This window comes from Telopea speciosissima, chromosome 4, assembly GCF_018873765.1.
Source record: "Telopea speciosissima isolate NSW1024214 ecotype Mountain lineage chromosome 4, Tspe_v1, whole genome shotgun sequence".
Taxonomy (NCBI): domain Eukaryota; kingdom Viridiplantae; phylum Streptophyta; class Magnoliopsida; order Proteales; family Proteaceae; genus Telopea; species Telopea speciosissima.
In genome coordinates, this window is record NC_057919.1 from 70,661,187 (window position 1) to 70,688,035 (window position 26,849).

The window sequence follows — 26,849 nt, forward strand, 5'->3', positions numbered from 1 at the left end:
CTCATAAGACTCTAGCACACTCCTTGTAAAATGTCTAATATACCCTCCCATTTTTAATATTTTCCCATAATGCTCCTATTCCAAGGGATGAAACTGCACACTATTCGTGTAGCAAACCTTCTTCCTATATTTATATATGGGAACATCTTCTATGTGTGTGTGTGGGTGGAGGGAGGGGGCGCAAGCCATGCCCAGACACAGTGGGGGGCAAAATGATGGATTAAAATCCTCTGCAGTTCGGGCATCTTGCAGTGCCTTGCAGTTCGGGCTAAGACCTCGACATGTGGACGATGCTTCATCCAATAGTGCGAGTTCGATTGACCAAGGCAGAAATCCCACCCCCTGAGATGCCAGTGCACGCTCTCATTGGCTGTCGTGTGCATGTGGCCCCTGCGTTCCCCCACAAAGAATGCTCCCCTTTAAGAACACTAACCAGTGCTATGTGTGAGCATGTACTTGCACCCAAACATAGCCCAACATGAAAAGACAGCCACATCCCCTGGAAAGGTAAAAAGGTCCAGAGGTGCGACAGTCTTTTTACGTCAGACTGTGTAGCGTTGGGCTCCTCTACTACCAAGCTGCCTGTACTGTCATGTGCATCCTAGACACACCAAGGCGATGAAAAGACCACCTTACCTTTGCCTGAGTGGGATAAGGCAGTCTTTTCTACTTTGTTGTGAGTGGGGCACACAAAAATAAGGACAGCTCAAAAGTAAAGGATCCAGATCCATTATATATTTTCTACCAAAAAAAAAAATAAAAATCCAATATGTATATATATATATTAATTAGGGAAATAAGAGTATAACCACTGTTGATACTTTCACGTGCTCTTCCATTGACCCCGGCACAGGAACTACATTCGTGGACAGAAAACTCTCCCCTATAATACTCTTTGGATTGAGACACGATTTTCTTCTGATAAAACATACCCCATGAGAACATGACGGATGAGATGATCTAATAATCAATAGCCCTTTTATTGGACCATTCTGCTCTAGCCTTTAGGAGATGCGGCGATACCCTATACTAAAACTCTTTCGATTCAGACACGATTTTCATCCTTATTGATTTCTCTTTCTTTGTCTTTTTTGTTTTTCACAACTTCGTTCCCTCAAAAGAAATTTAGACCACCCGGTGTCTCAACAGCCAAAATGTAACATGTGACACAAATATACCGAAGATCTGTCTGGACCCACACTGAGTCCCTCACATCTTTTTCTTATAAATTAAGCTTTTTGCGTTAGGTTAGGGCAATGGGGACCATCAACCATGGTATGTTCCCAAACAAACAAATAAATAATTTATAATAGTTTAAAGGATTTGAATTTTTTATTTTTTATTTTGGTTTTGTTTTTTGGAATTAGGAGCTTTCATATATATTATTTTTGGAAGAATATTCTTTGTGCCACAACGTAGTTTGCGCTTAGGTACATGGGCAGTCTGTGCAAGGGGTAGGGTGGTCATTGCATCCACCCCCCATGTGCCTGAGTGTAGGCTGTACTACGGCATGGAGAACATCATCCTTTTAGGGGATAGGGAGGAAAAATGTATCAGCCAGGAGATTCGAATTCGAGACCTCCTAATGAGTATGGGCATGAAGCACACCACAGCTCACCAACTGCATTAGACAGTTGTTGGTAAGATATGAGTTTTTCTTCAAGATAGAATCTCTGATTAGTTTATAGATTTCTCATGGTTAGAAGGGACTCCTACAATAGTGTCAAGGGTACTGCAAACTTCAAATAATATAATATAATCTAAAGAACACAATGACATCTCAATGGCTGCATTCCCTATACCACGTGAAAAGAAACTTTCACCATAGTTTTAAAATATTTTAAAAGTCTTTTTAATTTTCAGATCAAATTAGTTTAAGTTTTATCATTCCATAGTTTATCTCATTTACCACATGCCAAATGATCAGGCAAACCTAACCATTGAAGAGTATGACAATGTTGACATTGACAATATCTCAAGTTTAATTAGATCTCAATTCAATAACATATTCCCTTCCATTACGTGCAATCTTTTCTTGGTATACGTTCACTCCCTAGTTATGCAATTTGCTGTGATTCTTCTATTTCCGAAGTACAGAAGAACATCAGAACTGTTCTCCTAGAGAGTTACCAAACGTAACTTAATTTGTTTTGATTTTTAAAATCTAATTTCATAAATAAGTACGGAGTTTTTCCACACCCACCGTCACGTGTCAAGGGCTTAGTAGGTGTGAATAGTATTGAGAGGGTATCATATAGAAGGTGGGAGACATATTATCCACTTCCTCCTATGGAAAATGAGACATAGAATGGTGGTTGACGCATCATTATGAAGTATAGCTTGCCCTTATCAATAATTTCATAGTGGTTAATTGAAGCTTGTTATGTAAGCAAGGTGATCCAAAGTCTGCTTATCCATTATTTAATTCGAAGCCATTAAACGTGCCATGTGAAAGAGAGAATTTCTCCGTTCATCCCATCAGGTTGGAGTAGAGAATGTTATTCCCAGATCATGAACAATAAGAGAAGTTAAGTTTACCAAAATAAATAAATAAGAAATGTGGGAGTTTACTCTAAACCCATAATCCAATCATTGAATCCACAATTTAAGGAGTTCAGATCTGCTACCCACATGGGGGCAGATCTGAACCCCCTCCATGGCCATGATGGAGGAGTTAGATCTATCCCCATCCATCCCGATGTGGATAGTTGATCCGGATTCCAATTTAAGGTATTGGTACCATATCGATTGATACATATCGGTATCATCAATACTCGATACGATAGCAATGATATCGATAAAGGGTAAATAAAATGGTCTTAAAAAACCAAGATATATATTAGTACTTTGAGAAGCAAAACAATCCAGTAAGACTTGATATAGCCAATCTGTATTTGTATTAGTATCAATATCAGCCATGACCAATACAAATACCGATACCTATACCTAAGCCCATGACTGGAGCATCCAAGTTTTGGGAGCTATGAGAGCTTAATACAGGAAGCTGTCTCATGACAGGTCCAGACTAATTTGAGGAATTGGTATCAGATCAGTCGAATTGGTTGATTTGTATCGATACCATTATCAGTCGACACATGTTTGATACCAAATTTTATCAAATATGTACGACACAGCTCAATTGTTGGATGCCCCCATGGGGGTCGGTCTAGATAATCTTTTTTTATTATATTAGAATTCAAATTTTAAATTAGTGACGGTGAGCGTGAGTTTAAGTTCAACACTTTGTCTTAGATAGTATGACAATTGTCACGCCATGGAAGTAGGGACGGACGGGGCTTCCTATAATCCGAATTGGTCCTCCTGTGCACCCGACCCTTTCTGAGGCCTTCCTTACTCACCAGTCACCATTCGCTTCTAGGTTTGGTGGTCAAGTGGTCAAGAATGAGTTTAGTAGGGGTGATAGGCAGCGTCGTCTAGTCCTAGTTTTGGAGGATTAGGATGGGATCGAGGTTTAAGAGGGATTAAAGCTAGAATTATAATTAAATTAGCAGATTAGTATTAGGTGTAAACTCTAATTCTTCTACATATTTATTATAATTCGGACGTCTCGTCCGGATGTTCCGTGTAGGCAACCACCGTCCGTGCCTGCAACCCGTAATTACCCCACTGAGTGAGGAAATATATATGTGGATATAAATAAAGGCAGCAGAAAAGACTCCTCCTCAGATTGATTTTGATGATGATGATATGCGACGGTTTCTAAGATTTTTATGGTTTGAACAATTGAAGGTTGACACTTGGTGAATCCACCATTTCCGTTTTGTCACTGCTTCGTTTCTCGTTTCTCGTTTCTGGTAGATTATATTTACTTTATCCGTCCCAGTGGAATCCGAAATATTAGAGGAGGTGCGGTTGGGTTTGGGAGTTTTGCAGATTGGTCGCTTCTTCACTCACTGCTGCTGACTAGCCCCGGTGGTGGTGGTGCTGGTTGGCGGTGGTGGTTTGTGAAAGTTTCATGGTGAGAGAGGTGGAGAAGAGAGGAATGCGACTAGGAAAGTACGAGCTCGGAAGAACTCTAGGCGAAGGAAATTTCGGAAAGGTCAAATACGCCAGGCACATTGACTCCGGCCAAGGTTTCGCCGTTAAGATCTTGGATAAAAAGAAGATCCTCGACCTCAAAATCAGCGATCAGGTCTGTGTCTCTTACCTGAATTTTTTATTCCCCTCTCTCTCTCTCTCTGCAATTTATACTTTTTCCCCTAATAAACTCTTGTTTCGAATTTTTCTCTTTCCAGACATCTTCTGTGTGTTTCCTAATTGCTGGATTTCAATGTCCTCTTCCCACCCTCACTTTCCTCTTCCCCCATTCCCCTGCATTCGTTGCTTCTCTACTGCTATTTCGAATTAGTCAGTAGAGTTGTTTTGACTTGTCTCGAAAAATTCGATTTTCCTGCGAAGATGATAATACAGCGAAGTCTGTGTTGGCGCAACCGTACTTCTTGTTTCCTATTTACCCCCCCCCCCCAAAAACAAAGTAGTTCTTGTTTCCTTTTTTTTTTTTTCCTTCATGTTGTAGTCTATTAGTTTTGGTGTTGTACGGCTAAATTTCTTTCGTTTGACGGATATCTCATCACAGATAAAGAGAGAAATCGGCACCCTCAAACTTCTGAAACATCCAAACGTAGTCAATTTGCATGAGGTATGTCTCCGATTTACATTTAGTAAAACCTCCCCCCCTCTTTCTTATTCTCTGTTTCTCTTAATTTCTCTGGGTGATTGATTTTTCTTCATTGAAGCTTTCATGGAGGTAGAGGTTTAAATTTGTATAAAGTAACTGAATATCATTAAATTTTGGTCTTTCCCTGTTGGGTGCGTATTTATTGCCCAACTGTTCCCGAAATTAATCTTCAGAAGAAGCTCCCCAGAAAGAAAGAAAGACGAGAATCTCTTCATAATTTAAGTAAGGGATAAATCCAAATCCAAATCCAAATCCAAATCCAAATCATATTCTTTGCGTTGCCTTCTATCCCTCCGGGGAATTAATTTTCAATCTCAAATTAAATTATAATTTGGATACTTTAGGGATTATGTAGAAGAAGAAAGGTTTTTCTGGGCGGCATATGGACGGCACCTACCTCTTACCGTCGGTTATCCTGATTCCTGGAGCGTCACAATGTCACATGTGGCGTGAATCTGATTTTACTAGTTACTAGAGCGAGCAAAAGTGCCAAAACAATGAGGCGGAGTCCTCTCAGGTGGCCAGCAAGCCTAAGTCCTCATTTTGTCTTTTGTGTGAAATAAGGGATTCTTTGTTTCTAGACGAACCCCATTGGACCGACCAAAATCGATTGTTTCAACCTGGATCGAACCGAATTGAACTCTTATTGGGACGGCTTCATCCAGGTTTTATGAAATAGGCAGAAACCGAAATCAATAGAAAACCAAACCGAACCGAACCTAATAACAAAACTAAAACCAAATCAAATACTTTTGAGATCGATATCAACCCCCAATACTCATCTTATTGGACCAGATTCTGTTTGGCTCAATTGAGACCAAAACCGATTCAACCCCACCTAAATTATTATCCTATCAAGTATTCGTTGAAAAAAAATTAGAATTATCCTATAAAGTATAGAAAGGGTGTGTGGGGCCATGCTGGGCCACGGAAGATCGGAAAGATATGCACAGTTGCAATTTTTTTTATTTTTTATTTTTTGGTAAGAGCACAGTTGCAATTTACACGACGCAATAATTAATGCAATATTTCTGAGAGTTTGCATGTGACAATGGATTTTCAAGTAGAATGGGTGTGGTGGACCCTCTAATAAAATAATTTATCTTGAGAATGGTTATATATATATTGTTGGACTGGAGAGTTGGCCCAATAAAAAGGGCACGGCGGTTGGAAGGGCTTTGGCTTTACTGAGTTAGTTATGGGCCTTATGGCCTATTATGGGTTAATTGGTGTGAGGTTTGCCCCCTATCCACGTAGCCCTCCTGCCTCTCTCCTATGATTGGACCATATCCAGATTTCTCACCTTCCAAGGCTGTGTTTCCCACTCCATGTCCATCAGTCCATGGACGCAGGAATGCAGGATGGCCAATCGATTAAGTCATCTGTACTGCCCATGTCATCCTTTAAAAAAAAATTTGGGCGGTTCAATTTCTTGGCTCATGAGAAAGTGGCCCACTTAGTGAAATAATCCTTTATCCTTACTGAGTTTTCCAACTCTCAGGTTTGAAGTGGAGTCTGGACCACTATTAGCAAAAAAGTGTTTAAAATTTTGTTTTCGTTTTTTTGATTTTTGCTTCTAATGAACAGCTTTTGCCTTTCGCATTTTAATAAAATTTTCATTTAAGAACTAAGATAACAAGAAGGGGAAAAAAAAAACAAATTCCTAAAACAGTTCAGAGTACATGCGGACAAGGTAATATAAGACTACTACTTTCATCTGAAACAACAACCCCTTTCATTTCATGTTTATTACCTTATTATTATTTTTTTTTTGTTGAAACTTATGATAGGTCGTGAAATATATATGCATTAATGTTGGATGTTATAATTGTTTTGAACATTAGATGTAGGTGTTCATATAATAATTCATCAATTTATATGAGTATGCTGTCTTTTTGTTTTTGGAAATCTACACGTTTAAAACCCATATTGTTCATTTCATTTTTTTCCCATTATTTCTATGCAATTCTCTAGTTGGAAACCAATGCCCATAATAAATATATAGATAATAAGGCTGTGTTTGGCATGCATTTTTGGACGACAATAAACAGTTAAGGCTGCCTATGCAATTCCTTAGTTGATTTTTATTTATTTATTTTCTGGACCTTGTTGAATTTGATTATATGTCAGTGAATGACCCGAGATCATTTTCCATTGGATACTGCTCAAATAACAGGTTTTGGCCAGCAAGACAAAGATTTGCATGGTCCTTGAATACGTGAATGGTGGTGAATTATTCGACAGAATTGTAAGGAACAGCTGTTTCTTTCATGGTTGTTACTTGTTAATTAGATTAGATTAGATTAGGTACTCTATTTTCTTGTGTTATTTATTGAGCTGTCCTGTTTATAGACCTTGTGGTGTATAACTAACTTCCTGAGAACTCTGATTTAGGCTTTAAAAGGGAAATTCTCAGAAGCTGAAGGCCGGAGACTCTTCCAACAGTTAATTGATGGTGTGACTTACTGCCACGACAAAGGTGTCTTCCATAGGGATTTGAAGGTACTACTACTACTACTACTTCTGTCTTGTTAAAAGATTATGATTTTTAGTAACAATGGCACACCACCAAGTTGTTGGTGATGCAGTGAAGGTTCCAGGGGACTCTGCTTTTGTTTCTCATACCTGCATGTTTTATGTCATTGTCAGCCTGAAAATGTTCTTGTTGATGCGAAAGGAAATATAAAGATATCTGATTTTGGCCTCAGTGCTTTAACTCAACATTTCAGAGTATGTTTTCTACAAATACATCCGGCCCTTAACATCATCTCTCATGTTTGGATCTATCTATGCATGCTTACCTGAAACTTATCAGACAATTTCATCTTTTAATTTTGTTCTGATTTCCATTAGGATGATGGGTTACTGCATACAACATGTGGAAGTCCAAACTATGTTGCCCCAGAGGTAACAATAAACTTCATTTTGAAGTCGGGTTTTTTTTAACCCCCCCCCCCCTTTCTGTGGCTCTGCTCACAACCTCTAATTATATCTGTAGGTTCTCGCCAACAGAGGGTACGACGGTGCCACATCTGATCTTTGGTCATGTGGTGTTATCTTGTATGTGATTCTTACAGGGTACCTCCCTTTTGATGACCGAAACCTTGCTGTTCTTTATCAGAAGGTAAACTATAACCGTCCTTTAGTACTCTCCCTTAATTTCCCCCATTGGCCTTCTAATGAACACTGAATGTTACATCTTGGGCAGCACTTTGATCATTATCTTCTGATTTGATTTGGTTCAGATATTCAAGGGAGATGTTCAGATACCCAAATTGCTCTCACCAGGTGCTCAAAACTTGATAAAGAGGATACTCGACCCAAATCCTTGCACTCGAATCTCCATAGCAGAGATAAAAACTGATGAATGGTTCAAACAAGATTACTTCCCTGCTAATCCTTATGATGAGGAGGAAGACATCTTCATTGATGCCGAAGCTTTCTCTATGCAAGGGGTGGTATGAAAATTAATTAGTCTTTTAGCATACCCCTCTCTTCAGTGTATTGTTTGTTTCTCTTTGCTTTATTTGAAACTAAAGGAAACCCATTGTTTGATGATGAAGGCCACGGACACAGAGAAGGATCCTGGTTCACCCACTCTAATCAATGCCTTTCAGCTAATTGGAATGTCATCTTGCCTGGATCTCTCTGGCTTCTTTGAGAAAGAGGTGAGAGCTTGAAAGCTTTTCCATTCAATTTCTTGACTAATTAGTATTATAATTTGATGATAACCTTTTCTTTTTTTTTTGGTTCTCCAAATTATTACAGGAGGCCTCCGAGAGGAAGATCAGATTCACATCCAATATTTTACCAAAAGATTTACTTGAGAAGATTGAAGATATAGTCACAGAAATGGGATTCCGAGTCCAGAAAAGAAATGGAAAGGTTTGTAATCTGGTGGTCATAGAGATTCATCTTGGGATTTTGTGGGTTCAGTTAGTTGGTCGATAGTGATATTGAAACTGGAATTCAGAACAAATCTACTTACCTATGGAAGTCTCTGTTTCCCTTTTGGAAGTAATGTTCATATTTTCCTTTTGGCATATTCTTCCCCAAGCTTCCACCATGAGATGGATATTCTTCATTTAAAAGAAGTAAGATGCAGTAAACATGTCCTTCTTCCGCAGGACATGTTGATCCAAGAGAGACATCTCTCTGAATTGGTGGTACTTTTGTGCTTGGTTATTCATTTCTCTATTTTTCTTTCCTGATTTGCAGCTGAAGGTGACACAAGAGAACAAGGGTAGGAAGATACCCGGTAGCCTTTCAGTCCAAGCAGAGGTAAGAAACTTAAAAAATCCGAAAAATTGGTTGCAGAATGATCGAACATTACATGGTTTTGTATCTTTTCATACTTTTTTTTTTTTTTTTTGGGGTAAAGAAAGGGTATTTTGGCTCTGCAAATATGGTTGCACCCAAAAGGGCAACCCAGGGTTGAGGTCTCACAGAATAGTTTACTCTACTCTTCATGTATCGGCTAACAGTCACTAGATGTTTGACTCCTAGTGTTGTGAAATTTTAATTGCAGGTGTTTGAGATAAGTGCAGCTCTGTATGTGGTGGAGTTGAGAAAAACATATGGTGATCCTTCGATGTACAGACAGGTCAGTAAAGTCAAGTGTTCTAAAAGTTAAAAATCCAGAAACATGTTGAGATTCACGATCACTCACTCACTATGTGCCCAGCTGATCCGAGTAGATAAGAGAGTTGAGGGCATCAAAAACTAACATATTCTTCAAATGTGTGTTCTTGTTGGTGCAGTTGTGTTCGAAGCTATCCAATGATCTCGGCGTCCAACAAAGGCAAGAGATTTTGGCCACGCAAGTGTCAATATAACTAGTGCATGGTCGTACACCTTGATGTAAATCTTTTTTTTCTTTTTGGGGGTGGGGGTAGGTTTACTATTTAGGTCAGAAATTAACTATTTCAGCCTTAATATAGTAACTTTTGAGTTAATGTTCTTGGTTTTTTGGGGCATGGTTTATGTGCCCCACACACACTCGACCGTGAAAAGTTACCGCTCAACCTCTATTGAATTTTAAAAAATGTCATTCAATCAAATACGAATTTTATTCTCTCTGGTTCTCTGCCTGATACAATTGTCTGGTGCCTCTAATAAGAGAGGGGTGGACCCCACTCGGGCATGAGGTTATTAGTCGTTAACAGTGACCAGTGACAACTTAAAGAGAGAGATCAGAGCTTACCCTCACCGAAATAGTAGAGAATTGTAATCGCCAGAGTTACAGATCACGGCAGTCGAACTGCCAGTGGTTTCAAAGCCCAAAAATCCTTCTCTTATCTTTCCTTATTAGTTCTCTCTCATATCTTCCTCTCCTTATTATTTCTTTTCTTTTTATTATTTTATTTGTAGATTATGTCGCACGTATCGAATAGATTTAAGTAGTTGCACGTCTATTCGGATTTCTAAACATTAATCAAAATACATGAAGTATCCAAAAAGCAAAGATACGTGAGACTAAAGTAGCCTCATCCTTGTGTGAGGTTGACCTTTATTGGAAGAACAAAATAATAGTATTCCGTTCTTTCCATTCGTCCGCCTTTAGTCCTTACTTCAAACAGGCAAAAAAGACGAACATACCCCACAACTGAGGGGTAAGGTAAACTCGGTTAAAATGAAAAGAACCCCTAATGGAATACTCTATTATCGTAATTTTTCTTAAAAAGATGTATCCTTGCTTTTCAAGTATTTTTCTTTTAAAAAAATACATATTACTTCCATAATCAGGTATTTTTAATTCTCTTAAATAATATTTAAAAAATCTTTCAAACACATTACTTCCATAAGCAATTTTCTTAAATAATCCAATTCATTGGTTATTAGTGTTTTTCTCTCATATTCTAAGTGTAATATTAACACCCCCCCCCCTTCACCACCAAAAAAAAAACAACGAATAAAAAGATCATCGTTTTAAGTAGCTGGTGGTTTTTTCAGCTCAAGGAACAACAATAAACAAAAAATGGAGTGGTAGAATTTCAACATACATAATTATAAACCAGAGTTGGTTTGTGATTTCCTGCAAAATCTGTGGAACAAAACTTGCTGGCTTTTAAATTTCATCTGATCCACAAAAAAGAAAATGGCGGAATCAAATAACATTTCCTCAATATAACAGTTCTTTTATGAAGACCATTCACTAATTGGCTGAAAAATACTAACATTCCAATAATTGAGAAATTAGGGAAACATCTTATCAATTACACAGAGTTACAAACATGTCTATGCCCCCAACCCAACCCCACACGCCCACAAAAAACACTAAAAAAAAAAAACCTTTACAACCATGTCTGATATCTAGAAAACTTCACAGTAGACACTAGCAATGGAACTACAAAAGAATGATAGAACATATGAAGCATGATAACATAGTCCAATCACACGAGAAAAAGATTATGCATTTCAATCATCAAACAATATATCAAGTATTGATAGATGGCTAATGCAATGGATCACTTTTTGGTTGCTTGAACAATCATATTGCTTATTGTGTTGGCCTGCTCTTCGGCTGTCTCCAGTAAAGAATCCTGCAACCAAAACAGGTTTCACCTCAACAAACACACAAATCTTATAGAAGGAAGACAGTTTCAACTGATCAAAAATACCTGTGCAGCTATAAGACGTGCGACAGTCTTCTTGCTTGACTCCTGAAGTTCACCAGCAATTAAAATCTCATCCAGTATGTAGTAGGCCTGTAAGGTTTACATCCACAAATAAGGAAAAAGGGTAATTCTTGCCTGCATTATTGTAACGATTGACCTTGACCTTGAAATTACCAAACAGGTAATCCAGCCACAGATACGATCCAAACTGTTACTGAAAGTTGGCTTCCTTTTTCTTCTTCCCCTTCTTTACCACAAGCATGACTTCTTTTTCTTTCTTTCTTTATTTATTTTGGGGTGGGAGGTGAACTAAGTAGGTTTCTGGATGGCTTCTATAGCCCAAAATTTGCTCGTGAAAGAAAGAGGGGGTGGGGGGGGGGGTGGAGAGAGAGAGACCAACTATCAAAATGGTTGCCGTATTTGTTTATTTGTCAGGCCAAAACTTGGTGTCTCACAGAATGAATTCACCAGAATGATTGTAAGTTGTGTGCCGAACAGGCATCCAAATTACAGCATGGATTGGCAAAATATTGTATGCATCAATGAGGAAAGAAACAGCTGTCCTTGTACAAAAAGAAAAAGGATCAAGGAACATACCTTGTGGAAATTGAAGATTAAGTCCAACTCACAGACCTAAGGAGGGTACAAAAAGGGGGGGGGGGGGATAACAGAAAAATAATTCAATTATCACCATTTATAGTTACTAAATAAATTTAAAAAAAAAACAAACAATTTTAACACATCATTTAATTATGCCTCGTAGGTTCTCACTAAGTTCACTCACACTGCCAAAATAGCGGTCCAATATCTCAACGAAGTGGTGAATTATCTCAAGTATCTCTAATTCATTGTCTTCCTGGTTAGTACACATGCAGAAATACAGGCTGGCATATCTGTGTACGATGTTTACAGAACTATATCAAATATTGGTCTCTAAGAAATCCAGAATTGTTCCCTTCCAAAAGGAATTCCCAGTATAATAGCAGAAAACAGCCAAAATAAAAAACACAGAACCTGGTGGTGGAGATCATGTGCTACCTTTTATATACAACTTTGTATCCTCTCCACTCAACAAAGTTACAAAGCTTAGGGCCTCGTGAGAGAATATCTCCACTGAGCTCTCGAAGCACCTTTGCATAGGGATGAAAAACATTTGGCAATGTTAGAAAAGCACAAGTGTATTATTTTATTTATCACTAATTTTATTTTTTCAAAAATATAATATTGAACATTTGTTTTACCAAAGTAGATAAGAACTAAGAAGCCAAAATTCAATGCAAATATTTATGTTCCACCAAAACTAAAAATTATCATTCCCTTGCAAAACATCTTCAAAGATAACAAGCAAGTGGTGATCCCAGCACTGCGGTCATCCAATGTCAGTGTCAAAGCCATCAACTACCAGATGCATTAGATTTAGAAAATGAAAGAAAATGAATCACACAAAGGGTCAACCACCTCCAACCAGTGATTGATTATAGCCACTTGAAAACCACAACCAATAAAATACTAAATTGCACAAGGCATTACACTATTCTAAGTCCTCTAACGATGGTTGAGGTTGACATCGATAGGCTTGCATCAAGCAAAGAAAGATGAAAAAATGATTGATTCGCTTGAGGAACTATCAGTAGATTAGATAGCTCCACCGCACATTTGGGAAATAACTATTCACCAGTAAAGATTATACGGCAGTGCAAATGTTTGCAAAGACAAATTTGATAATAATTTGCAATCAATGTTCAACGTAAAAGAGATGTCAGCTGTCCCAACAATCATATGTAATTTGAAGGAACTATAGATCATTTCATTCTTGCTCATCTAAGGAAACTAAAGAGGACAATAGTACATGAAAAATTAATGAAGATGAAACATCATTGGTTCAAAATACATTAAGAGCTTCAAAAGCATTACAGTTGAAACTGACATTTTCCATACGCAAGTATAACCTTTTTCTTTTTGCTTTTTAGTTCTATAGATAATTTGGCCCAACACCTAAGTACCAATAAATGAGTTAGCATAGTATTCATAGCAAAGTTATGAAATGAAATACTTTATGGATTATTATATGAGAAGCGACCTGGTCATTACACTTGTTACCATCACAAGATCATGTCTTCTTGCAAAGTGGCAGATTTGGCTAGGTGAGAATCGCACCCCAAAAAACAGAGCCTGGGTGAGGGTGTGTCTATGTGATGGAGGATCATGGAACAAGGTCTCGCCGATCCCTCCGGGATATCTCGGTTTTTTGAAGGTCCGAGACGAGACAAAGGACGAGTTAAGGAAACAGCATCGACTCGAGATCTCGGTATTTTACATTAATTGTATGTTTTCTATTACTAAATTATGTGTAGAATAAGGCCTATTAGTACGTCGTAGCCTACCATCCTAGGGTCCGAAGTCAAACTCCTATTTGGACTTTGATATTTCAAAATCTGATAGTGCCATTGGGTTTAAATAGCGCAAAATAGGCTGTATACCAAGTTTCAAGACCTAACTAGGTCAAAAACCAAAACCTGGCTTCAAGTTCAGGAAGAAAAAAAACACCAACTCGCCAAGATCTCGGCCCAACTCGGTTTTCTGCCTGGCCAGAACCAGGTCCGAAACCGAGACCTTGAACCTTGTAGAGGATCACACATCCGTTTAACTGGTCAAACTTCTGTCTAAAACAAGCACTGGAAATGGTAAAAAGATGAACTTAAAGTTTAGTAAAATTACCTAACGCCAATTCACTGTAACAGAATCTAGCCGCAGTTATGTAATTCTTTCACTTTGAATCCAGTTTTAAGGCAAATCAAGTTGAAACTTGACCCATGAAAAGGGTGTAGGCCTCCTCCATCACATGGACCCACCTATGGTTATTGATGTGTCAAGTCATCATGGATGTGAAACATTACAGACAGCTGTTGCTCATACAAGGACGGACCCTTTATTTTATATTTATTACTTACAAGTAACCACCAATACCCTCCTATAATTAGTAAAACTTTGTCCATCATAAATAATACTGACAAGGGAGGTACTCCATCATGTTAACTTGTGGATAAAAAATATAAAATAATATGAATAAAAGTCCAGAGTATTAACAATCTGCAATTTCGGGGATGAAGCCAGTGGAGTAGGCATACTACAACAACAACAACAAATTCAGTCTTATCCCAACTTAATGGGGTCGGCTACATGGATCCAAACAAAACAAAGTAGGAAAAACTGGGGTCTTTAAAAATAATAATAATAATATGTATCTTTTGGTTATTTTCTATGTTTCTGTATAGGATGCACAGTGATAAATTCTAACATTTGTAATCCATTTATAACTTTTGTTCATTAATCAAACATAATATGGTGTGGCTGACCAAAAAATATCCTCATTATTGTAAGAAATGCAAAGGTGTTACTCTTATAAAATCATGGTGACTTGAGAATTAAAATTTGAACAGTAATGATGCTAGATAACAAGGATGACAGTTAATTTGAACAGTAATGATTCTAGATAACGAGGATGACTCAGTTTAATAGCATCTATTAATAATATAAGGACCAAGAAAATTTACCTTAGATCTTTCTTTCTGGGAATAAAGAGAATACCATTTTGTCAACCTTACTTTTCCTTGTCGACTGATAAGAAGCACAAAGTGAATCTGGCACAAACAAAGAAATATTACAAACCACACAGCAGCAAAAGGTCAGAACAGTGTCTCTAAAACACACCTAATCAAAAGAAACTAGGGGCTTAACTGTTGGACTAATTCATTCCAAAAAGAGCTCTTGGTTCCTGGACAGCCCACCTAGCAAGTGTTTCATGGTTGGCCCAAATATCTGCCATGTAGCAGGTTAGATGGGGCCCAATACTTGTGGCAGGTAGACCCCAAGGTCCCCTGCTCACAAGACCAATTTAAGACAAACAGAGTTGGCCAAGTGGAAAAATAGAGCTTCGACAAAATTCAGCTGCAGGAGACTGCACAATAGTGGTCAGAGTACCGCAGGCATGCATGGATATAGATGGGGATGCATGCCAATACACAGGCAAGTATTTGATTGATTTTGATAATGAAAGGACATGTGGCTAATCTTGACCATGACCTTTATCCAACGGTCAGAATTGCCACATCATCTGTCCATGTGGCATAACGATATTAGGGCAGTGGAGGAAGCCCTTCCTATGGGGCCGCTTAAAATTATTTTTGCCTACCAAAAATAAAATAGTGATTTTTCTAGAGCAGTATGTTGTTTTCATCCAAATAAGGAGATTATTGTTCAGACAGTGAACCTTCTTACAGCGGAATATTACACGCAAATAAAAAATACAGTGCTCTCACCTCAGAGAGTTGTTTGATTACTGGTACCATTTTTTTTCCCATTTTCTATAATTAGAAAAGAAACCATATTCAAGTTCTTTTCGATACTGAATCAAGGAGAATTTTTTTCAATTGGCCGAAGAGACATGACAAATTTCTTATTTATTACTATAAGCTTACCCAATAGTTTTTTTAATCAATCTGTTGATTCAGAATCATGGTATGTACATGTCACTCATGTCTGAAAAGTACAGATGCATTCACGTAAACGTGCTTCAGGTTAACCTAGAGTTATGCTCTTCAAGTGCTTCAAGAAGGTATTTAGAGTAGAAAATAGAAGACATTGAGTACAAGCTTATACAATATTTTTCAATCAAGACAAGATAACATTATCATGGGCTTCAGGAAAATTCCTAGAAGGTGAAGGTCTTGGTTTTCTAAACAAGTTTGACATGACTTAACTCCTTCCAAGCAAAAGAAATATTATTTTCAAACAAGTATGTCTCGATAAAATTTCAAATTCCAATGGAAGCTTCAAAGGTAATAAATTGTAGGATAAGATAGGGTAGACTTTTCAGAGTTAACCTTCCTCCAAGAGGACTTCTAACCCCACTTCCTGGATGATCTCTATGGCACCTCTATTCTCCATACCAGATGGGATAAGAAAGCTTGATTATCTCTTGCAAACTTCTAAGGTTAAGTCCAACATTCTACTTTGGTTGGCCTACCATGTCACAGGTTATTGTCTTTTTTAGGTTGCCCCATCTCCTATAGAAAGATTCTCTGATGTGTCTCCATCAATCTTAACACTCCATGGGGGTGTTAATGGTAATAAAGCAAGCGATAAAATGTAGACCTCTCAAGGCTATCCTTCCTCCAAGGGAATTCTTACATGTTTCCATTCTAGTGTACGGTTTCTACAAGTCAAAAGCCAAGAAGCTTAGTTATCAACCCCTCCTTCTTCCCCCAACAACACCCCCAAAACAAAACAAAACAAAAAGAAGGATTTCAAGATTCACGAGTTTAGTGACCTTTGATTTCCACCGGGAGGAAACACAAAGCATCTAGGAGCTACCCCTGAACTCACAACCCCACATCACCATAAAAAATATTCTCCTTCCAGGCTTCACAAAAGAAAATAGTCTCATTTTTTAACTATAAATGGGAAGCTTCAATCCCTTCCCTACAAACAAAACCCTCCGCATATGTTAAGGGTGCTTTAGTCTTCAACATGGCTGAAATGTAATCCCCACAAAGGTGAAAGGGAGAGGATAGAGGGGATCTCATTGCCAAAGGACTCCCCTCCCCCCCTCTGAAAAGAACCTCTTGACACCCAATTAATAATACTAAATTAGTGGCATGCAAGATGCATTCTTACTCATTGCATCTATCAGCACCCTAGTCATAGTCCTTTAAATTCCTTGCATAGTCCACAAACCAATTAACAACATCATTGGCTTTCTCAGAGCCACATTATAGATCTCTAATTACTTACGCAAGCTTCTCATTTCATCGAATCATTAGCAATCAGAATTCTATCAAGGATATATTTGTTCATCAAAAAAGCTCCCCAACTCTAAGAGATGCAAGAAATTCCTCTTATCTTCATGGACAACTTCAACAATGATTCTGTATATACTATGAATTATCAATTAAATTCATTGATCTGAAATTTTAAATTAAAAAGGAAAAGTTCGTGGAGGGAGAGAAATGCCCTCACAGGGAGGGAAATTCAACCTCATATAAACATATATGATCACCGAAAATTTATTTCTCATTTGTATTCATGGTGTTCTAGGTTGTCAGTATTTGAGGGCATTTCCAGTTCTTAGTTTCACTCTCCGTACTGGGGCCATCAAATCTTGGGACACAATTTCTGGTTTGTTTTCCCTTCTTCAACTGTTCACCATTGTTGTACTTGTACTGCTTTTGAGGGCCAGGAACAGGCTTAGCCTTACCCTCTTTTGTTGTTCTTCACTTCTATCTTTCTTCTCTAATGATTTTTTATTTCTAGTACTGGCTTTCTAGGCTCCGAGAAAAAGCACCAAAGATTGTTGAAGACAAGGATCCGAAACATCAAAATACAGCTAAAGCAACCCCAACCTCAATAACTAAACTGTTTAACCCTTGTTTTGAAATCTTTTGGTCAACACTACACACTTCAAGTATGGCCATATGGATCCCTCGCAAAAGGATATATTAGGGATCACAAACTCATCAAAACATTTTCGCGTCTAGCACCGTAGCGTAAAATATAAGAAATGAAAACAACAAACTGGTGAGAAGGTAGTCAAATTAATTTTTGCTTATAATTTTCATCCAAAGTTTGGGACAAATAGAAAACAAGATCACAAAATACATCACAACGCAATTCTTCATCAAAGAAACGAGAAGCAACATCAAATGGTGTGGACTAACGGTTTCTAATAACATGTAAACAAAGTCAGGGTAAAATCTGTAGAGAGAATCAAGCCATTGTTCTGCAGATACAGACCACTGAGGAAGAAACCCCAAAATACACACACACAGAGATCGAGAGAGAGAGAGAGGAGTAATGTCAAGGATGAGGATTGAGGAATCACCATTTTAGCGCTCTTATTGCGGAAATCTCCGGCCTTTTCTCCGAACTTCAACGAAGCTGAAGTAACGACTAACGAGGTCCCACAGATGAGACACCGAAAGCCTAAAATTGGAAAGAACAAGAAGAGGGTACCAAGGTTAGCTGAGCGTCGTCGTTGGAAGCCAGATCCGTCGGAGTACAAGACCCCCAGATGCGAAACCTTCCTTATTTATATATATAAATGCAAATGAGATTCCTCTATTGCTTATGCTGACTCTCAAAATGTATACAACATACGATGACCGATGGGGAAGGATTAAATTTCGATGTCATTTTAAGCTTTGTGTTTAGTGAAATTCTTGTTCTTTGTTTTAGTTAAAGGGAAATTTCACGTACCTCCCCGGAGTTATGACTTAAAGTACATTTTGACCCATGAAGTTTTGAAAATTTCATGTACTTCTCCTGTTTTTCAAACTAAATAACAAAAACACCCAGTCCATTAACTGTAAACGGTTAACAATAAAATTGTATTTTTATTGATCAAAATGTCCTCATCTTCCCCAAATCGTTTCCCCAAAATCTGCAAGTCAAAATTTTCCTTTTTGGATTTAAATCATTTAAGGTTTGCTCCCTCTCTCTCTACCACTCGCTCCACCTTCCCCACAAGCATAGTTCATGGCCTCCAGCAACGTATCTGCAGGAACACTAGGCTTTGCCACACACCAAAGCCCCCCTCTCCTCCCCTGTTTCCACCAAAGCGTGGACGCTGGGCCTTTTGTCACCGGTTCGCCCTGCCCCTCTCAACATAGAATCGGAATAAGGCTGGATTTCAACCGGTGAAAGTACAAATAAACAGGTTGGCTCCATCCTCCCTTGCTCATAGTGTCGAGTTTGAATCCAATAAACACCACTCAAGATACAATGCAAAATGTTCAGAGTCCACTAGCAGATGAGCCATTCAATTGAATAGGCGCCCAATTTTTCCATCTAACCAAATGGAGTGTCCTCTTCCACTCAACTGGTTTGGAGTATAAATCAAGATGCAGGAACTACAGTTCACCATTTTACTTCCTTGTTACCTTTTCTATGCCGGTTGCTTTGACCCGCAATTACAAATGGGCCAAGCTTAGAACCCTAAACCTAACTCATTTCAATGCAAGTTATTAAAATGTGATGATGCATCTTCACCGGATCATTGGGTATACTCTCAACTTATTAGCTGTTCTCTCTTCCCACCCCACCACCCCTCCCTTCTTTTTCGACCGGGAGGGGAAGGGATGCCATTTCATTCATGTAATCACCTAAAAAATGCAGCTTTCTTTACCTCCCTGGCCACGGATCCTGGTCACTGGAGAGGACTGGGGAGACCATATTGAGGGGCTGAAGGGTGTGCCATCTGGCTGGAGGAGTGCATTTAGTCTGACCAGTCAGTCTCCAGTTGCTCCCCTTCCCTTCACTTCCTGTCACTTCTTTTGGAACCATATAGAGGCACAACATATTTCTAAAGTTCAGAAGTTGGTTATTTCAATAAAATAAAATAAAATTAGAGATGCCACTTGCATCCATTCCATCATCCATCAAACTCCATTGATCACAAGTTGCCTATCCACTTAAAATGGTGAAAGGAAAGGCAACACCAGAATCTCTGTTTCAGTTCTTCATATAAATAGTAGAAGCAAATCCCAGATAACCATAAATTCTGATATTATCTAATAAGAAAAGCAATTTTTATAGTTTCATCCTACAACATGGTATTAATGCATAAAACATACAATTTGAATAACTGGCCTGTCTTCTGCAACTACAAAGATTAGTGTATTCACACATATGATGAACTGGTAATTGAAGCACCTAACCAACAAACAGGAGATTTTATTAGACACTGAATAGTCCCCTCGTCACCCTGTTGTTTCAAGGGGATTGATTACAAGGTGTTGGTGACAATTGGGAACAACACTTTCTACACGTACATGAATTATCTTACTACCAGCCTGTTGCCAAGCTCTTCATTATTGACCTGTATTAAGCTGCATCTGTCAGTCATTTGAAGCTCTTCATCCAACAGGCTTTTGTACTTATAATCTCTGTCCTCCAAATCACGCATAACTTCAACCTAGAGTGGGGGAATATAAAGCAACATTATAAACAAAATCCAATTGAGTTACAAGAGAACCAAGATGCTTTCCCTGTCTCCTAATGGGGGACTATACATGCAATGGTTGTTGATTTAAGGCTACATTTTTGTAAGGTGTAATCACATCCACTGGTTAGCCTAACCACCAGTAAACAGGGTTTCTTTCTTTTCTTTTTTGGTTTTTTTTGTTTTTATTGGTACCTACTCTATCCTATTCTATGGGAGGGTGGGGGAAGGTGAGAACCAGGAGGCTTGAACCCAAGACCTCCTGGTAAGATGGGCTTTAATGCTCCACACTCTGCCAAGAGTGCTAGGCACATTCTCAGATAAACAAAACCTACCATGTGGCAGTACTTGAGTGGGTTCATGTGATAGAGAACGTTGCACATGTCCCACTGATCAAGTTTCAACCAGGAGGTAGGGGAAGTGCCTTAAAAAGTGAGTTCAAAGTTACATCAAAATTATAAAAATATCATGAGATTTAATTATAGTGAAAAGGCATCCTGTAATTTTATGAAAATTCGGATGCACTTTTAAGGTGTTTCCCCCACCTGTTTTGGCCTGGAATTTAATTAGTAGGAAACGTAAAAGATCCTCTTTCTCATGGACCCACCCATTCACTGCCATGTGGGTCATAAAGTATAAGGTCACTATTAAACATCACTGGGCATAGTGACAACTAGAAGCTCCCATTTTTTGGGCGGGGAGTACTATAACAGGTTTTACATTAGACCAGCAACCATGAACTCAGTTACTATTCAGAGGGCACAATAAGATCTAATGATCAAGTCGTTGGGGTGACAAACAGATGAAATCAAGTCCAATTGGTAGTTTGGTACGGCAATTTCTTTCCTTTTTGAAGTTTCAAAGTTTCTTTGATCTCCAATGACTTGATCTTTCAAAAAACAAATTACCTGCTTTTGAAACAAATCAAATTCATCAGAGCTCAAGGAGCCATCACTGTTTGCATCAAGAAGTTGCATCATCTCCCGGGCATCCTCTCCCTTGGCTCCAAGCTCTTCCATCACTTCTGTAAGTTCCTCAATGCTGATCCTACCATCCCCATTCTTATCAAGAAGGCGGAAGATTTGATTCCTCTGATCAATCTCAACACCTCTATGACTCGTGGAAGGGAGATCTTTAAGACGCAATGCTGCAAGCTCAGCTGCAGCCATCATAATGGCCTTGAGCCGTTTTGCCTGAGCATTCACTAAATAGTGAGTAAAATTACTTTGTTTCTAAAACCAATATCTAAAACCAATATTGTTAATAGGAATTTCTGAGGAGTTTCATGGCCTTGAACATAAAATGGAAAGAAAATGACAGCAGCAAACCCTGCCCAAACTCATTCAATAAGTCCCTCCTCCCAAAAAGAATTAGATTAAAGGAACAGTGAAAAGATGCCCCTCCACTATGAACTGGAAGGTAGTTGTCAGCAAATATTCAAAGCTCGTATGTGTGTTTGGACTTCTTGTTTGAGAAATTTGAGATTGTATTTCATTAAACCACAAATAAGAACGGAAGACCAACCTAAAACCATTTGAAAAACAGATGTGGAAGAAAAGGTTAGTAACTAAGAATACATGGCAAACAACAATAGAAAAAAGACATGGTGCTATATGAATTTCAATTGCATGATGGAATGAAACTTACCTCCTCTGGATCGGTGAGGCCACCTTTGTAGAATGAATGGGATGCAGTTCCACCAGCCGCCAACATGTCCATCTCTGTGCTGCGTATCTGTATTTCCATCAGCGGCCTAGTCCTGCCATTCTCACTAAGATCAACTGCCATATGTAAACTCCTATATCCATTTGCTTTGGGTCTGGTAATATAGTCTTTTGACCTTTCTGGTATTTCTTTCCAGAGAGATTGGATCATTTCCCTTGCTCTGAAACATGCTTTCTCACCCATCTCTGACATGTTATCTCCGGCTCTAGGGTTCAATATCACCCGCAACCCTAAAACATCATTTACTTCTTCTGGCTTGCGACCATCCTTCAAAAGTTTCTTCATTGTGCTGTAACGGCTTTTATATCGACCTTGGATGGCTATCTTTTTCACCATTTCCCCTAATGCAGGATCACTTTTTAGACATTGGAGAAGCTGCTCCCTGTACATATCTATGAGTGGCATACTTCCTGTTTCATGGCTTCTCAACCATGCATCCACATAAAGGTATGAGTAAGGAAACAAGTATCTGAAGGAAAGGTCCTCCAGCTCAAGTGATAAGGCGTCAGTACCAACAGCATGAGCTAAGGGTGCATATATCTTCATAACTTCCAGAGACAACCTTTGTTGTTCATATCTTGGGAGGTAATCCAGATGCCTCATTGCATCAAGCTTCAGAGCAAGGTCTAGAATCAAAGCCCTAATGCAATAGTAAGTCAGGCAGTACTTCCTCAATGTTGCAGCACTGTCATCATCCAAAACTTCTACTTTTGAAGGTAATGCCCTTAAGCGCAAGCTTTCATGCAAGAGATGAGCAGTACTGGTGCCAACATTATGTCCAACTTCACGTATGGATATAGCACCTGCCTCCAGAACTTCTCTCAGTGTAGCAGCTGAAATAACTTCTGCATCCATCTGCAATCACCTTTATGATAAATACACTAAAAACCCGAATACAAAACAGTAGATCCACGGTCTCACTTGCTATAAGGATTTTGCTTTTCAACCTAGAAAAGGATCCTGAAAACGGGAAGCAACAAACTGAGGTCCTGAAACTTTTGAACAACATAATTAATGAATAATTAGATCTAAAGCTTGGGGAGTAAATTTTCTAAGCAATATCCTGACCACTTTCTATTAGATAAGAAAAGCATACGGTATGGAATTGGATTTGACTTAGGAATCAGATGTTCAGCACAGAAGCAACAAAGCAGATCTGTCTGACAATATATGCGAGCATCTGAGGACATCCTATCTGAGCCAGCTGGTAATCACTCTGAAATTAGTTTCCTGATACAATTATAATTTCTTGAATCCCCAAATCAAACTTTCGTATGTCAAGGAAAAAAGCAAGCCCATTTGATTTGTTCTTCATCTTCCTCCCCCCCCCCCCCAGTGAGAGATTCTGATGAAAAGAAAATAATATATACTTTCATTGTAAACTTTGATTAGGTAAAATGCTCCTAAAAGCTATCAGTTCGTCCTATCTTTCATTACTAAAACCACATGTATGTCAGAAAATAGTGTTTTTTTTTTTTTTCACTCAGTTCGTTCTATCTCATCCTTGCATAATGCAAACAAATGCGATGGGGATTTTTTGGGAGAGGAAAAAAAGAACAAATTCATTCAAAACTCAGAAGAGCACGAAAACCTCCATTTATAATTTGAGGTAACAGTCCGCAGAAGAGGAGCTATTAACCGAGAAAAGAGGATGGAGGCTACAATGTTATGGGATTTAAAACGAAATGATTTCATTAAGGCAGAAACTAATCCCATCCTTGTTAATATCACAACGATTTATCCAAAATCCAGATGGCTCCATCTTAGTTGATAATCTTTTGTATTCAAATGTCACGCAAGAACAGACTGAGATGATTCCATCCAACGTGGTTGCCAAATGCATATGATTTTCATCCATGGATCGAGTTTTTAAATGCGGCCTTCACATACCAATGGCAGAGAGTATAAGTAGTGCAAAAAGGAAGGTTTGGGGGTGGTAGGGGGAGGGGGTGGAGTGGAAGAGAAAAATGTACCAAATTATCAAAGAATAAACAAGAACAAGAGTAAATCAGTAACTTAAAGTAAGTCAAAATCAATCCAGATTGCTTCAAAGAAAGCCAAAAGCCAACCTACTAACAAAATTAATACCTGTATAAAAAAAATTGATACCTGAAGATCGGCAAGTATGAGTGCGACTGACAGGGCTTTAGATAGCGGAGAGCGTCCATCGGGAGCAAAAGGCAAGGCCTGCAACAAAGGGATGGAGAGCTTGAGAGACTGGAAGAGTAGACGTGAAGAGCTGGTAGAAATCACGTTAATCCTCTCCGTCAGCTCGTTGAATGCTCGGACCAGTTCCGTTACCATCCTCCCTCCTGGCTGCTCCAGCTCTTTCGGAGCTCTAGCAGTTGCTGACGGTCCCATAAAGGAAAATAAGCTAACTCCGAGGGCCAGATTCCGTCGTCGACATCGCCCTCGCCCTCGCCCTCGCCCTCGCCCGTATGTGATATTCGGATGACATTTCCATATCAAAGAAAAACAAGTTACCGAAACCCTAGTTCTAGGAATTGGTTGAGGAGAGAAGCCAGGGCTTTTGATCTCCATGAGAGTCACAGAAACAAGTTTCACTGTTTCTTCATCTTGATTTGTTGATGCTTTTTGGTTGTGGGTTTGGTTTGGTACTATAAAAATTGTTTGTCAGACGCTTCGCAAGCAGAGTAACTGGTCCTAAAAATGCCACGTGAGCATCCAAACGTTTTAATGTATTTTGCCCACTGTTTTATTTGTCGAGAAGGAAAACGATTTGTGACTCCCATTGGCAACCGATCACTGTTTCTTTATCTTGATTTGTTAGCTGCTTTCTACCCCAAAAAAACAAAAAGATTTGTTAGCTTGTTTGTTTAACGGAGCAACGTGGAAAAGGTAAAGAGAGGGTGGAAAATTTGTTTTAATTTTCCACAAAGTATCACAAATGTGCTCACTTGCTGAATGCTTGGTAACGGATTCAAGTCCTTGGAATAGTCTATCTTGAAACAGGGGTAAGGCTGCTTATATTTGATCTTCCCTAGACCCCGTTAAACGCGGGAGTCTTGTACATTGGGTACAACCATTTAAACTATCACAAATGAGACTGGTTAGATAGAGTGAGAAACTTCTAGACAACCTCACGCCTCTCTGTCTAATCTACTCACTTTCAAAATCCTACCAAATTGGTAGGATTTTGACACAATGGTAAAGTTAATTTTGAGTTTATCTCTCTCCTTGTCTCATTTCCTTTCGCTCCATGGAATTCCACCCTATCTCCATTTCCTCTCTTCCACCAAATCTGACTTACTTAGGGTGAGTGGACTCTCACGACTCCTTACGTCTGTCGATGCGGGAGGTTCTTCTCCTTCTTCAAGCTGCTGCTGCTGCCTTTGAAGGAGATCAAACCGATAAGTAATTTTAGTTTCCCTGCTTATATCCTTCCCCTCCATCCATCAAACCCTAACCTCCATTAAACCTAAAACCTGCAACTCTATTCTGTCCAAGACTGCAGAATTTTAAAACCCTCCCAAACCCTAATATTTATATGCCATTAAAGCACCCTAGACCTGCACGTTAAAACCCCATAAACCCCATTGCCATTATTCAACCCTAACCCTAATTCTGCCCTAATTAGCCTAAGTTGTCCCAATCGGCCAGCCTTGTTAGGTAATCCTATTACCCTGGCTCCTAGTGGGACTACTCCTACCTAGGACTACATTAATTGGTATCAGAGCTATGGCGGAGGGAAGCTCCAACCAAGCCTCGAAAGACCCACCTCCCTTCGTTTTCAAGACCCGAGTTCGTCTACCCAATGGAAGCATAGCCATATTAATTGTTGATGAGAGGCAACGTAACAACATTATTTCACAATCCGTGGTGGATATGTTGTCCCAGTCAGGAGAGATTTGCATCATGCCTACAGGTCCAGTCTTTGTTGAATTTAAGTGTTCCTCATACTCTGACGGTGCTTGGTGTAAGCCGGTACCAAGGAGCGTCATTGTAGTAGGTTGTAATTGGTTGGACGAGCAACAAGGTTGGATTGAACCTGAAAACAACTCGTGTGTTCTACCTGATCGACACCGTCTATACCATTTGTTTACTCTAAAAGGGTTACAACCAAAGGTGACCACATCGACTGTACAGCCACAAGGACTACCGAACATGTCAACTCACACGCAAGTGGCATCGACTGTGTTTGAAGTTTCACCAATGGCGGATGTACCAACAAAAGATTCTACTAAGGCAATTTGTGTTGAAGCGATTCAAGAACCGATAGCTAAAGAAATTCAAGTTGACCAAGCTGCACCAGTAGTTGAGATCATAATTGAGAAGCTCAACCATCAAATTGATGTGGAGGTCCAAAACACAATTGTAGAAGATTCTACTGAAGAGGCATACATTGAAGAGAACAAAGTAGACAAAGCTGAAATAGTAGAAGATGAAAAGTTGATTGAGAGCATTCCAAAGGAAAACAATGACCTTCAAGATGCTGTTCTTAAAGAGGTGGAGCTTGTGTCTCACGCATTAGATGAGAAGGTTGCTAACACTACAGGCTCTATGGACGAGACATTGACAGCTGTTGCTGATTCAAAGAAAGAACACATAGAGTTTGTTATGCCACCATGGTTCTTCGAAGAGCAAGCTTCACGCATTGAAGACTTTATCCCCAATGTTCCTACCTCATCGGAATTTTGTTTGGGGATGGTCAAAGTTGTTGATCACATGTTGATTCCCCCCCATGCACTGCAAAATTTGAGGACGAATTTTTTCAAGTTAGGGAGAGTTGATGTAGGTTCATCATAGAAATTGGCTTATTTCTTTAAAAATAGGCCTAGGGTTGGGTTAT

At 39.0% G+C, this 26,849-nt stretch overlaps 3 protein-coding genes across 9 annotated transcripts; 1 reads left to right on the plus strand and 2 right to left on the minus strand.

Annotated features, from left to right (window-relative positions):
* Positions 1 to 1,711: 1,711 nt before the first annotated feature.
* On the minus strand, positions 1,712 to 24,630 carry LOC122657437 (probable GTP diphosphokinase CRSH, chloroplastic). Of its 2 annotated transcripts, XR_006332308.1 has the most exons (5): positions 24,149 to 24,630; positions 21,962 to 22,894; positions 21,223 to 21,507; positions 20,099 to 20,287; positions 1,712 to 1,760 (listed from the first exon to the last, which is right to left on the minus strand). XR_006332308.1 is itself a non-coding variant. In XM_043852135.1 (4 exons), the coding sequence occupies exons 1-4, from the start codon at positions 24,578 to 24,580 to the stop codon at positions 20,150 to 20,152; spliced, it is 1,788 nt and encodes a 595-aa protein (XP_043708070.1). In that variant the 5' UTR covers positions 24,581 to 24,630; the 3' UTR covers positions 19,858 to 20,149. The 2 variants fall into 2 exon arrangements, 1 of the variants encoding a protein (XP_043708070.1); XM_043852135.1 differs by lacking the exon at positions 1,712 to 1,760 and having other exon boundaries at positions 19,858 to 20,287.
* LOC122657438 (CBL-interacting protein kinase 1) lies at positions 3,924 to 26,849 on the plus strand. 4 transcript variants are annotated; one of them, XM_043852136.1, is made up of 13 exons: positions 3,925 to 4,153; positions 4,598 to 4,660; positions 6,876 to 6,947; positions 7,094 to 7,201; positions 7,349 to 7,429; positions 7,553 to 7,606; positions 7,698 to 7,823; positions 7,945 to 8,157; positions 8,263 to 8,367; positions 8,468 to 8,584; positions 8,918 to 8,980; positions 9,228 to 9,302; positions 9,460 to 9,585. In XM_043852136.1, exons 1-13 carry the CDS (start codon positions 3,977 to 3,979, stop codon positions 9,532 to 9,534), a joined length of 1,329 nt encoding a protein of 442 aa, XP_043708071.1. In that variant the 5' UTR covers positions 3,925 to 3,976; the 3' UTR covers positions 9,535 to 9,585. The 4 variants fall into 4 exon arrangements, with proteins under 4 accessions (XP_043708072.1, XP_043708071.1, XP_043708073.1 ...); XM_043852137.1 differs by lacking the exon at positions 7,349 to 7,429 and having other exon boundaries at positions 3,924 to 4,153; positions 9,460 to 9,571; XM_043852139.1 differs by lacking the exons at positions 3,925 to 4,153; positions 4,598 to 4,660 and adding an exon at positions 4,904 to 4,920 and having other exon boundaries at positions 6,874 to 6,947; positions 9,460 to 9,570.
* On the minus strand, positions 10,271 to 18,434 carry LOC122657439 (AP-1 complex subunit sigma-2-like). Of its 3 annotated transcripts, XM_043852141.1 has the most exons (9): positions 18,197 to 18,434; positions 14,871 to 14,957; positions 12,355 to 12,446; positions 12,101 to 12,209; positions 11,914 to 11,949; positions 11,320 to 11,406; positions 11,159 to 11,241; positions 11,111 to 11,127; positions 10,271 to 10,289 (listed from the first exon to the last, which is right to left on the minus strand). In XM_043852141.1, the coding sequence occupies exons 1-7, from the start codon at positions 18,197 to 18,199 to the stop codon at positions 11,167 to 11,169; spliced, it is 489 nt and encodes a 162-aa protein (XP_043708076.1). In that variant the 5' UTR covers positions 18,200 to 18,434; the 3' UTR covers positions 10,271 to 10,289; positions 11,111 to 11,127; positions 11,159 to 11,166. The 3 variants fall into 3 exon arrangements, with proteins under 3 accessions (XP_043708076.1, XP_043708077.1, XP_043708075.1); XM_043852142.1 differs by lacking the exon at positions 10,271 to 10,289 and having other exon boundaries at positions 11,059 to 11,127; XM_043852140.1 differs by lacking the exon at positions 10,271 to 10,289 and having other exon boundaries at positions 11,059 to 11,241.